Here is a 12,298-nt window from a genome sequence, read left to right as displayed (position 1 = left end):
TACCGCGGTGGGGTGGGGGGGGGGTAAAGGGGCTGAGCCCCCCCCTCCTCCCCCCCCCAGCTGCTTGAAAATAAAAAATAAAAGGAAAAATAAAAGAAAAAAAAAAAAAGTCACTTCAGTCAGGTTTTTTTTTGCATTAAAAGGTGGGGGTGGGGGGGCTGCCCCTCCCCCTGCAGAGCGTGCCCCCAACGCCCCCCCCCCAGAGCTTGGGGGGGGGGGCACGGGGGGGGCTGGGACCCCCCCCCCCGGACCCCCAAACCATGAGGGGGGGGAGGAGAGGGCAAGGGAGGGGTCCCCACCCCCCCTCTTTGGCACTGGGGGGGCAAATTTCAATAAAGGCTGCACCTTGCCCCCCCCCCCAACCCCCCAATTAACCCCCCCATTGCGGGGGGGAGCAGCCCCAACCCCCTCATTCGGGGGGGGGGCAGCCCCCAAAAAAACAGCGCCTGGGGTCGGGGGGGGGGGTGAGATCCCAGCCCCCCCACCCCCAATTTCTCCCTTTTTTCCCTCCCTTTTGGCTTTTCCTTTCACCTTTTTTTTTTTTTTGGGGGGGGGGGGTCCTCTTTTTTTTTTTTTTTTTTTTTTTTTTTTGCCTGAGCCCGGAGCAGGCTGAAAGGGAGGGGGGGGGGGTCCTAACTGCCCCCCCCAGGGCCAGCGTTGAGGAAATAGGTGGTCATCTCCCCCTTGCCCTTGACCTTCACCAGCCCCCGGCACTCCAGCGAGTAGCCCTTGGCCGCCAGCACCTGGTAGAGGTCCGTGGTCACCTGGGGGGGGGGGGCAAAAAGGTGAGTAGGGGGTTTGGGGGGGGGCTGGAAAATGTCCGTGTCCCCCCCCGGGTCCCAGCTTACCTGGATGCGGTCGGGGACGCCGGTGCTGTCCATGCGGCTGGAGACGTTGACGGTGTTGCCCCAAATGTCGTATTGGGGCTTGCGCGCCCCAATCACCCCCGCCACCACCGGGCCCATGTTCAGGCCTGGGGGGGGGTCAAAATAGGGGTGGGGGGGAGGCAGAGTGTCAAGGACACCCCCCCAGCAACACACGCACACACAGACAGACGGAGAAGCAGTGGGGTGGGGAGGGGGGGAAGGGGGAGGGTGAAAAGGGGAAAGGGGGGGGGTAAAATGGGGAAGGGGGGGCAAAAAAAAGGAGAAAAGGGACAGGAAAAAAAAAAAGGGGGGGAAAGAGGGGGAAAGGGGGAGGAAGAAGGAGAAAGGGGGGGGTAAAAAGGGGAAAGGGGGGGTAAAAAGGGGGTCAAAAAAAGGGAAAAAGGGGAAGGGGCAAAAAAAGGAGGCCAAAGAGGGGGATGGGGGAGCAAAAAGGAGGAAAGGGGGGGCAAAAAGGGGAAAATGGGGGAGCAAGAAGGGGAAAGGAGAAAAGGGGGCCAAAAAGGGGAAAGGGGGAGGCAAAAAAGGGGGCAAAGAGGGGGAGGGGGGGGCAAAAAAGAGGAAAAGGAGGGGCCAAAAAAAGGGAAAACGGGGGCAGACACAAAAAGGGGAGAGAGGAAAGGGGAAAATTGGGGCAAAGAGGGGAAAAGGGGCAGCCGAAAGGGGGAAACGGGGTCCGGGGGGGGGCCAAGGGGGGGCCGCTCACCGATCTTCATCTGGAAGTTGTTGAAGGAGTGCTCGTTGATGTACTTCATCTGCTCCATCAGGTGCATGGCGTAGTCGGCCAGCGCCGCGATGTGGCTGCGGCCTTCGCGGTCGTAGGTGGCGGCGTTGAGGCCTGAGGCCGCCATGTAGGTGCTGCCGATCGTCTTGATCTTCTCCAGCTGCCGGTATTTCTGCTCGCTGATGATCTGGGGGGGGGAAACAGCACTGGTTTTGTGCCCCCCCCCCCCACCCTCAAGCACCCGCAGCGCTACGTCACCGCCCCGCTGGGGCCTACGTGCCCCGGCCCTGTGCTCCTCGTCCTCCTTCGTGTGCTGCTCCATGGCCTCCCCCGTCCCCATGGGTCCCCAAAAGTCCACAAGGAGTCCCCAAAAGTCCACAAGGAGTCCCCAAAAGTCCCCAAAGGAACCCCAAGAGTCCCCAAAGAGGAGCCAAGGGGACCCAAGGGTCCCCAAGGAGTCCCCAAAAGGACCTCAAGAGTCCCCAAAGGGGAGCCAAGGGGACCCAAGAGGACCCCAGGAGTGCCCAAAAGTCACCAAGGAGTCCCCAAGGAGAACCCAAAGGGTCCCCAAATGTCCCCAAGGGGTCCCCAAGACGACCCAAGGAGGACCCCAAAAGTCACCAAGGAGTCCCCAAGGGGAGCCAAAGAGTCACAAGGAGACCCCAAGAGGACCCAAGAGGACGCAAGAGGGACCCAAGAGGAGGCAAGGGAGACCCAAGAGTCCCCAAAGAGTCCCCAAGAGGACCCAAGAGGACCCAAGGGGACCCCAAGAGGACCCAAGAAGTCCCTAAGGGGAGTCAAGGATTCCCAAGGAGACCCCAAGGGGTCCCCCCACACCTCACCCCATGTGGTTCATCCCCCCGCACCCCCTCCCTTGGCCTGCCAAGCGCCCCGTGACCACCTCATCGAAGTCGGCGATGATCTCGTTGAGCAGCCGCAGGCACTCGACGCCCTCGTTGTTGGCCTCCAGCTCGACGTAGAACTCGGAGAAGTTGCTGATGGAGGCGAACATGACGGCCACGCACTCGCAGGACTGGTAGTAGAGCTCGTCGTTGCGCCGCTCGCGGGCCAGGAAATGCGCCGCCACGTCCTTGGGCAGGATGTTGTGCAGCAGCCGCCGGTTGTAGGCCTGCAGCTCCTCCATCTCCTCCTTCTCGCTCGTCGCCTGCGTCCGTAACAACCCTTGGAGCCACGCCGGGGGGATGTGGGGGGGTCCCCGTGCCTGTTTTTTTTGTGTCCCCCCCCTTGCTACCTGCAGCTTCCAGAGGAAGTCGAGGCGGGCGGTGGACTCGACCTGCTGTGCGTGCAGGTACAGGGCCAGGGCGAAGACGGCCAGGACGACGGGGGTGACATAGCGCAGGGCCACCTTGCCCTCCGCCGGGCTGCGGGAGGAGCCCCCCCCCACAAGGCTGAGCACACCGCGACCCCCAGGGTGGGGTAGGGGGGCTTGGGGGTGCAGCCTCTGGGCCCCGCCGTGGGGATGGGGACACAGCAGCGGGCACCGGACCCCAAGGCTGTACCCCAACAGGAGCCTAGTGATGCATCCAGACCCCCCCCAAATGCACCCAGACACCCCCCCCAAATGCACCCACATCCCAAAGATGTACCCCTAAAGATGTAACCAGACCCGAGGCGTCCCTGAAGGTGAACCCAAAGCCCCAAAAAAGCTCCCAGAGCCCCCAAAAGATGTGCCCAGAGCCCCGAAGATGCCCCCGTGCCATGTGGAAACCCCAAAGGGACACACGAAGACCCCCAAGGGACACACAAAAACCCCAAAGGGACACAAAAAAAACAAAGGGACATACGGAGACCCTAAATGGACACACAGAGACACCAAAGGGACACACAAAGACCCCAAAAACGCCCCCTCCCTCCCAGCACAGCCCCCCAGGAGTCCCTCCCACCACCTCCCCGCTCCCCTCCTCTCCCAGCACCCCACTGCTCCCAGTTCCCCCAGTTCCCCCCTCACCATTCGCCCTGGGTCACGTTGAAGAAGGGCCTGCAGGGAGGACAGAGGGGCGATCGGGTCAGCGGGGTGAGGACCCTGGATTGGGAAGGACCCCCAAGGTGGGGGGGGGGGGGGCCAGGGGGGGCACTCACAGCGCGTTGGCCACCACCAGCAGGTCGGCGTTGTCGAAGAGGGGGGCCTGGGGGCCCTCCACCAGCACCAGGTAGGTGGCCTCGATGGCCACCATCAGCAGCAGCTTCCCGATGCTGCTGATGTGCAGGAAGACGGAGCAGGCCAGCAGGCTGAGCAGCACGCTGTAGGTGAAGTACTGCGGGGGGATGGGGGGGAACATGGGACACACAGGTAGGGGGTGCGCGGGGCTGCGGTGGCACCCGTGGGCACCCCCACCCCATCCCCGGGGCCGTCCTGCAGCTGCAGGGACCTGGCACCTGTGGGGTGCAGGACTTTGTACCCATAAAGCTGATGCCAGCAACCCTATAAGCTCAAGGACACCGTGCCAGCACCCTTGGGGACACGGCACCCATGGGGACCCCGTGCCAGCACCCTGCACACACAAGGACCCCATGCCAGCACCATGTAGGACCTCGCACCCATAGGGGCCGATGCCAGCACCCTATAACCTCAAGGACCCCATGCCAGCACCCTTGGGGACCTCACAGTGACACGCTGCACCCCTGTGCCAGCACCCTTGGGACACAGTAAGGACCCTGGGGGGGTACCCTACTCACTCAGCCCCCACCCCACCAACACACCCCAAGGACTTTGCACCCACAGGGACCCGTGCCAGCACCCTACACCCTCAGAAACCCCATACCAGCACCCTTGGGGTCCCTACACCTTCAGGACCCCACAACCAGCACCCGGCACCCTCGAGGGCCCCCGCTGGCTGCCCTACACCAGCACCCCAACGGGATCCCATGCCTGAGGGGAGGGGAAATCCCATCCCAGCACCCCAAAACCGCTCACCTCGGGGAAGTCGCAGGCCAGCCCGTGGGGGCGGCACGGCCCCGGGGGGGTCCCCAAAGAGAGGTTGAGGGCACGGAGCTGGCACGGCCCCACCGCCGCGGGGGTGATGTTGAGCTCGCGGGCGGCGCAGTCCCGCAGGGGAACCCGGCTGCAGGCAAACTGGGAGGGATGGGGGGAGGCAGGGGGTGAGCCCCGAGCCCCCCCACCATGCATCCCAACCCCAAATCCCGTCCCCGAGCCCTCACCATGTTGACGAAGGCGGCGACGAAGACGAGGAGGACGGTGAAGACGGCGATGGCGGTGCTGCGGGCGCGGGAGCGCACGATGGCCCGCGAGAGACGCTGCAGGGCGGCGGGGAAGAGCTGGAGGGGGGGTAAAAAAAATAAAAATAAATAAATAAAATGGTCAGGCACCACCGGGCCCCCCCCCACGAGCCACCCACCCACTCACTACTCACAGCAACACAGGAGTAGATGGCGCAGACGAAGAGGATGGCGGAGAGGAGGACGAAGATGCCGACGTAGACGCCGAGCATCAGCGGGGAGCTGCGGGGAGAGGCGGCCGTGAGTGGCGGGGGGGGCGATGGGGGGGGAAAAAAATGGGGGCACCGGGGTCGTGGCACTCACGGGGGAAACACCAAGAACTGGAGGCAGCAGATGAAGCAGAAGACGAGCAGGGTGCAGGCTACGTAGCCGCCGAAGCGGTCGTCCACCTTCTTGGAGTACTGCGGGGAGGAGGAGGGTGAGCCGGGACACGGGGGGGGGACACCACAGGGTTGGGATGGGATGGAAATCCCAAAAAAAGGACAGAGGGGACCCCCAAAAAGCATGGAGAGGGGCCCCAAAAAGGATGGAGAGGGGCCAGGGGACCCCAGGCTGGGATGGAGGGGACCACGGGGCCAGGATGAAGGTGACCCAAGGGGATGGAGGGGACCAAGGTGACAATAGGGTTAGGATAAAGGGGAGGGAGGGGGAGCAATGGGGGGGGCCAACGGGGTCCCCACCTTTTTCTCCAGATCGGGCGTCTGGAAGGTGAGCAGGAACTTCTTGACGTGGTCCTTGCGGAGCTGGTCGATGCTGCGCGCGTCGATGGCCCGGCTCAGGAACTCGTCCACCTCGTCCTCGGGGTTGAGGGCCTCCTGGGCACCACGGCTGGAGCACGGCAAGGGGGGGGTCAAGGCTCTTTGTGGCCCCCCCAGGCTCGGCCCCCTTCCCAAAACGCCGAGCACTGAGCATTGGGGGCACTTACTTGTCCTTGCTGGAGTCATCGATGCCCTGGGGAGACACAAGGGAGGCGAGGGGGGGCATCAGGGGCACTGGCAGGGATTGGGGGGGGGTCCCCGGGCTGGTAAGGATGGGGGAAAGACCCCTGGGGTGACCCTTGGGGGGGGGGGCATGGGGCATCCCCAAAGCCACCAGCAAGAACAGGGGACAGAGTCACAAGAGTGACGAGGCCTGGGGACGTCCCCAAGGGTCCCCAAAGCCTGGCAAAAAATGGGGGGGGGGCGTCCCAAGGGTCCGTAAGGGCACGATGAGGGGGTCCTGCCCCCAGTGAGGATGTGTGGGGGGGACACACTCAGGGAATCCCGGCTGTGGCCAGGAGGAGGAAGCAGCAAAGTGCTGCGGGCGCAGATGGGGAAGCCACAGGAAGGTGTCAGGGGGCTGATATGGCCACGGGGGGGGCGGGGGGGTCCCATACCCAGTGCCCCCCCCCGGGGGCCGCTCACCATCTGCCGGAAGGCCTTGGAGTCCTTGGTGCGGGAGAAGGAGCGCTCGGGCACCCAGCGCGGCACCAGCCCCTCTGTGGAGTTGGCCCGAGCGCGCTGCAGCTTGGCCAGGATGGCTTTCTCCTCCTTCTGCGGGGCGACGAGGCCATGAGGGGGGCACCCCACACACCCCCCTGTCCCCCCCCCCCCCCCGCCTCCGCCAGCCCCCTGACTCACGCGCTTCTGGCTGCAGCCCACGATGAGGAAGGTCTCGATGTTGTGCTCCTTGAGGTAGGCGTTGCGCTCGCCACCGTGGCCCGGCTCCACCTCGTAGTCCCCGTTCAGGTACTGCAGCGTGGCCCAGGTGATGTGGATGCGCCTACAAGGGGGGGCCCAGGACGGAGAGGAAAAAAGGCACTGAGCCCTGCTGCCATAATCCTGGACCCCCCCTTTCCAGCCCCTTCTCGCCCTGCCCCGGCTCACCCGGCTTTGCCCCCCGCCTCCATGTGGTTGGCCAGGGTCACGTCGTTGGACCAGACGTCGAACTGCCACTTGCGCAGCCCCAGGACCCCGCAGTGCACGCGCCCGCTGTGGATGCCCACGCGCATGTTGACGTTCACCCCCGTCACCTCGCGCACCAGCCTGCGGACGGCCCCCCCCCAGCACCACGTCACCCGGTGGCCACGACCACCCCCGTGGGCACCGGGGACGGTCGTGTCCTCGTGTCCACGCAGCACCGGGGACGTGCGTAAAAACGGGCTGGGGACGTGCACCGGGGCTCATGGTGGCACTGGGGATGTGCCAGCTTTGGGGACACGTGTGGTATTGGTGGGGTTGAGGTGGCACCGGGGACACGCTGCCACTAGGGACAGGCACAGAGTCCCCCCTTGGGACTCTGGTGGCACTGAGGACATGCCAGCACCAGCGATGGGCACAGCCCCTGGGGTCCCAGTGGCACCAGGGACGCGCCAGCTTTGGGGACACGCATGGTCTTGGTGGCACCGGGGACACGCCGGCACTAGGGACAGGCACAGAGCCCCCCCTTGGGACTCCAGTGGCACTGGGGACGTGCCAGGACCAGCAATGGGCACAGCCCCCTGGGGTCTCGGTGGCACCGTGCCCACCCCACTCACGAGATGGCCTCGATCATGTCGACCCCCATCTCCACGCAGCAGTGCGCGTGGTCCCCGCGCGCCTCCGGCAGCCCCGACACGCAGTAGTAGCAGTCCCCCAGGATCTTGATGCGCAGGCAGTGGTTCTCCTGGGGGGGGTGGGGGGGGGGAAAAAGGGACAGCAGAGAGGCCGGGCAGGTCAGGACGGGGGGGTCCGGACCCCCGAACCCCCTACCCCGGCTCACCGCTCACCGCCGCCAGCTTGTCGAAGCGCGCGAAGAGCTCGTTGAGCGTCATCACCAGCTCCTGCGCCGTGCACTGCGACGCCAGGCTGGTGAAGCCCTCGATGTCCGCGAAGAGGATGCTGCCGGGAGGAAGGGCACGGGCTGGAAACGGCTTGGGGAGGGGGACACCACCACCCCCCCGCCCCGAAACCTCACCCACACCCCCCCCGGGTACCTGACGTTGTCGTGCTTCTGGATGTAGATCTTGTGGAACATCATGTCCTCCTTCTTGGTGTTGATGTCCTCCTTCATCTCCATGGCCACGTGCTGGGGCAGCACCGAGAGCAGCAGGCGCTCCTGCGCCCACCGCCACCCCGTCAGCCCCCCGGGTCACCCCTTCCACCGCCACCCCGGGGTCCCCGCTGTCCCCAGGGACCCCCCCCCCCCCCAACCCCTCGTGGTGTCCCCAGCCCTGTCCCACCTGCTGCCGGTTCTCCCGCTGGAGGTGCAGCCGTGCCTGGATGTAGCCGCGGGTCTCCTGGAAGGCCTGGCGCTGCGAGACCTCGGCGGGGTAGTGGGTGCAGACCCCCACCACGTTGGTGCACAGGAAGATCAGGGCGTTGGCGCTCAGCTGGTGACAACGGCGGGCTCAGCGCGGCCACCGAGGACCCCCAAACCAAACCCCACACCACCAGTGCTGTACCCACCCCCAACACCCCAAAATCCCGGCTCTAGAGCGCAGGGGGAGCTGCCGATAGGACCGGGGTGGGGGGGCTGCAAGGGGGACGTGGGGGCTCAAGGAAGGGGGGTGAGGGGGGCACGGGGGAAAATATGGCCCAGGGGGATGAGGTGAGCGTGGGGAGCCTGGGGATCCGGTGCAAGGGGAACACGGGGGATCAGGGGATGGGGGGGGATCTGGGGGGGGGCAGGTTGTGGGGGGGGGGCACGGGGCTGCAGCCAGGCCCCACAGGCCCTTGGGAAGCGGAGGAAGCCGGGGGAGGGCCGGGAAGCGGAGATGGCTGCAGCGGGAGCGCTGCGGTTTCCCCCCTCCCCGTCCCCATCCCCTGGGACCAGGGCCAGGGCTATTTATAGGGCTGGGGGGTTGGGGGGGGTGCTCCCACCGCATCCCATCCCCACTGCCTGCCACGCGGGGTCATCCCCTTGCAAAGGAGGTGGTGGTGGTGGTGGGGATGTCCCCTCCCGTGTCCCCTGACCCGAATTGGCTCCAGCATCGCCCTTCCCTGTCCCGGCCCCATGGGGACAGCACGTGGCCCCCACCCCGGCCAGGCAGGGCGAGGGTGACAGCCCCAAGCTGGGGGGGGGGGGGGGGGCGAGAAGCACAGCCAGGGCCTGGGAACACACAGCCCCAGGGCCAATGCAGCCCCTGTGCCCCCCCCTTTCTGCCCCTGGCCCTGGGGGGCAGAATGGGGGACGGTGCCCTCTTTGGAGACCCCCATGGGGGCCCCCCCCCCCAAGCTCTCTGGCCCCGTGCCTTCCCCCGGGGGTTTCCGCCAGCCCCACAACGGGGGCTTTGTGGGTGCCCCCGCCCCGGCACGGCCCACAATGGAGGGTTTGTGCGTGGCCCCAGCGCGGGGAGGAGGGGGCGACCCCAGCCGTGCCGCCGGCAGCACCCACAGACCCCCCACCCCACCCCCCCAGTGGGCATCCAGAACCTTCCAGGCACAGAAGGGGGCAGAAAAGCCAATTTGGCAGCCAGGGGGTGACTCCAACAGAACTGGGGCAGAACTGGGGGGGTCCCCCTTTCCCAAATACCGCCCCCAGCCCCGCATCACCAACACCCCCCCCAGTCCCGAGAGGGTCCTACCTGCTTCCAGAGGAAGGGGTCGGCGGCGTTGCGGTGCCAGGCGATGGCGAGGTGCAGGGCGGAGAGCAGCGCCCCGGCCAGCACGGCCGCCCGCATCCGCACGGGCAGCAGGGTGTAGGTGATGTAGATGAAGAAGACGCTCCACCAAACGCCCTCGGCCGCGCTGCGGGGCGCCGCGGCCACCGTGCCCAACGCCTGCACCCCGGCCAGCAGCCCCAGCACCACGTAGCTCACCACCCACATGTAGTCCTGGGGGAAGGCGCTGCGGCTGCACAGCACCATCAGGAGCAGGAAAAGCCCCGTGGCGCCCGCCAGCGAGGCGGCCGCCGGCACGTGCGGGGCGCCGGGCAGGCAGTGGAAGAGGAGCATCACCCCGCAGACCAGCACCAGCACCCCCATCAGCACCGTCAGGCTGCTCTGGTTCATCTGGAAGAAGTAGCGCTGGTAGAGCCGCTCCAGCTTGGCCGACTGGAAGCGCTTGGAGCGGAAAACCTGCAGCAAACGCCGCCAGCACTCGCCGGCCGACAGCCGCTCGCCGCGACCCCCGGCCCCCTTGGGCGCTTTGGCCTCGCTGTCCTCCAAGCCCAGGTCCCCCGATTTGAGCCCCGGGTCCCCCGCCGGCCCCTTCTTGCCGTAGTGGTCCTCCTGCCAGGTGCAGCGCAGCCCCGGGGTGGCCCGGGGGGGTCCCGCGCCCCGTTCCATCTCAGGGTCCTGCAGGCAGCTCATGTAGCGGGGGCCGCAGAGGGCGGCGCGCGGGCGCTTGCCCTTCTTGCCGTTGCGCTCCCCCCATGCCGTCTTCCTCTCGTCCACCTTGGGCACCAGGATGCCGCTGAACCACGACATGCTGCGGGCACCGCCCGGGGGTCAGCACCCAAACCGGGGGCCCGTTGCCTCCGGGACCCCTGACCGCTACCTCCGGGAAGCACCGAGCGACCCTCTCCGTCCCAACCCGGCCCTCCCCGGGGAGCTGGAGCCCACGGCACCGTGGCACCGGCTCTCCCTCCAGCCCCACCGGTGCCGTGCCCGTGCCGGCGGCAGGTGCCCGGTGGCGGGTGCCGAGGCTGGGCCCCGCCGCGGCCTCCCTGGCGCAGTGACCTGCGGCGAAACTGGAACCGTCCCCGGGCGTCCCGGCCCTGTTTGTCTTGAACGGCGGCCAAACGGCTCCCCGGGGCACCGGGGCCCAACCCGGGATGTGGCAGCCCCGGGGTGCGCAACGAAAGGGAACGGCCGCCGGGAAGGGCCGGGCCCCGGAGCCGGCGGCCGCCTCCCTCCTCCCCTGCACCGGGCACGGCCGCGGGGACCCCCCCCGGGCCCGGCCGCCGCACCCCGGGACGCCTCGGGCCCCGCCAGCGCCCTTCCACCGCCTCCCACCCCGGGGAGCCCCGAGGAGCCCCCGCTGCACCGGCACCGGCACCTCCCGGGGCCCCGAGCACCGCCCCGCGCCCTCGGGGCCGCTCAGCCCCCGCTGCCCCGGGGGCCCTCGCTCCGCCGCACCGGGCGCGCCCCGGCCCCGGGCACGGTCTCCGCCGCCACCGCCCCGGATCCCCGCCCCGGTACCCCGGGGTCCCCCCCTCCGGTCGCCGCGCCCTGTGCGCCCGGTCCGGCCCCGCTCACCTCCGTGTCCGCCGCCGCCGCCGCCACCGCCCGCGGGGCCCCGCGCCCCGGTACGGTCCCGGTACGGTCCCGGTCCGGCTCCGGTCCGACCCCGCCGCCGCCGCCCGTTCTTACACGGCGGCCGCGCTGCGCCCCCGCCGCCCCATCCCGCGCCCAGGCCGGGCCCCCGGTACCGGCCCCGGTCGCGGTCCCGGCCGCAGCCCCGGCCCGCCCCGGCCGGTGCCCGCCCCCCCGGCCGGATCCGCTCCCGGGCGCTCCCGGCCGGCGGTCTTAAAGGCGCAGAGGCGGCGGTCCGGTACGGCCCGGTACGGCCCGGTACGGCCCGGTGCGGCGGGGGAGGCGCGGGCGGCGCGCGGGGGCGGCGGGCGCGCGCGCGGGCACGGGCGGCCCGGTACCCCCGGGGCCGCGCAGACACGGCCACACGCGCCGCCGGCCTGCACCGACATGGCGGGGACAACGGGGACACGCGCGGCCGTGTCCCCGCACACGCGCGGGCACACGCACACACGCCCCCCCCCCCCACACCCCCGTACCCCCCTCCCGGTGCGTGCCCCTTGCACACTCAGCCCCTCACTCGCACGCGCGCGCGCGCGCGCACCCCCCCCGCGCGCATCCCCGCGCCCCCTTGCACGCGCACGCACGCGCTCGTGCACCCTTGCACGCGCGCTCGGCCCCTCTTGCACGCGCATCGCCTTGCACACGCAGACTGCCCCCCCTCCTTGCACACGCACCCCCCCTGCACCCACGCACCCCCATGCCTCCCCAGCGCGCGCACCCCCCCCTTGCACGCTCACCCCCTTGCACAAAGAACCCCAGCATGCACACACCCCTTTGCACACCCCCTCGTTCGTGCCCCCCCCCCCCCATTTGTTCACGCACACCCCCACCAGCACCTATGGGCGCAGGGCACCCCCCCATGCTGCCCCCCCCCCCCAGTTCCAGGGGGGGCACGGATCAGGCTTTGGGGCACCCGCAGCCCCAGGAGGGGTCCAGCCCCGGGCCTCCTGCTCCCCCCCCCCCCCGTTATCCCGGGGGGGCAGGAAAGGGTCGTGCAACCCCCCCTTAACAGCAGCACCCCCCCATCCCCCCCCCGCAGCAGCGCTGGGCCCCGGGGAACGCAGATTAATCATTAATTACCAGCGCCGCCGCTGTCCCCGTGTCCCCGCGGCCCCGTGAGGAAGTGCCGCCGGGCTGGGGGGGGAAGAGGGGGGGGTGGCAGTGCCACCCGTGTCCCCGGGAGGCCACCAGCGCCCGGCACAGGGACAGGGCTGGGGG

General features: G+C 68.6%; 1 protein-coding gene across 1 annotated transcript; it reads right to left on the bottom strand.

Annotated features, from left to right (window-relative positions):
- Nucleotides 1-585: 585 nt before the first annotated feature.
- ADCY6 (adenylate cyclase 6) lies at nt 586-11,291 on the bottom strand. The gene is made up of 22 exons (XM_038172540.2): nt 11,024-11,291; nt 9,410-10,253; nt 8,066-8,215; nt 7,820-7,941; nt 7,613-7,724; nt 7,382-7,509; nt 6,732-6,890; nt 6,486-6,627; nt 6,270-6,398; nt 5,792-5,817; nt 5,547-5,694; nt 5,170-5,267; nt 5,001-5,088; nt 4,789-4,905; nt 4,544-4,702; nt 3,709-3,884; nt 3,578-3,607; nt 2,861-2,990; nt 2,510-2,773; nt 1,591-1,795; nt 849-973; nt 586-764 (listed from the first exon to the last, which is right to left on the bottom strand). The coding sequence occupies exons 2-22, from the start codon at nt 10,250-10,252 to the stop codon at nt 633-635; spliced, it is 3,483 nt and encodes a 1,160-aa protein (XP_038028468.2). The 5' UTR covers nt 10,253; nt 11,024-11,291; the 3' UTR covers nt 586-632.
- Nucleotides 11,292-12,298: the final 1,007 nt, after the last annotated feature.

The sequence above is a fragment of the Anas platyrhynchos genome, chromosome 34 (assembly GCF_047663525.1).
Source record: "Anas platyrhynchos isolate ZD024472 breed Pekin duck chromosome 34, IASCAAS_PekinDuck_T2T, whole genome shotgun sequence".
NCBI lineage: Eukaryota > Metazoa > Chordata > Aves > Anseriformes > Anatidae > Anas > Anas platyrhynchos.
This window is presented reverse-complemented; position numbering and strand designations above follow the sequence as displayed.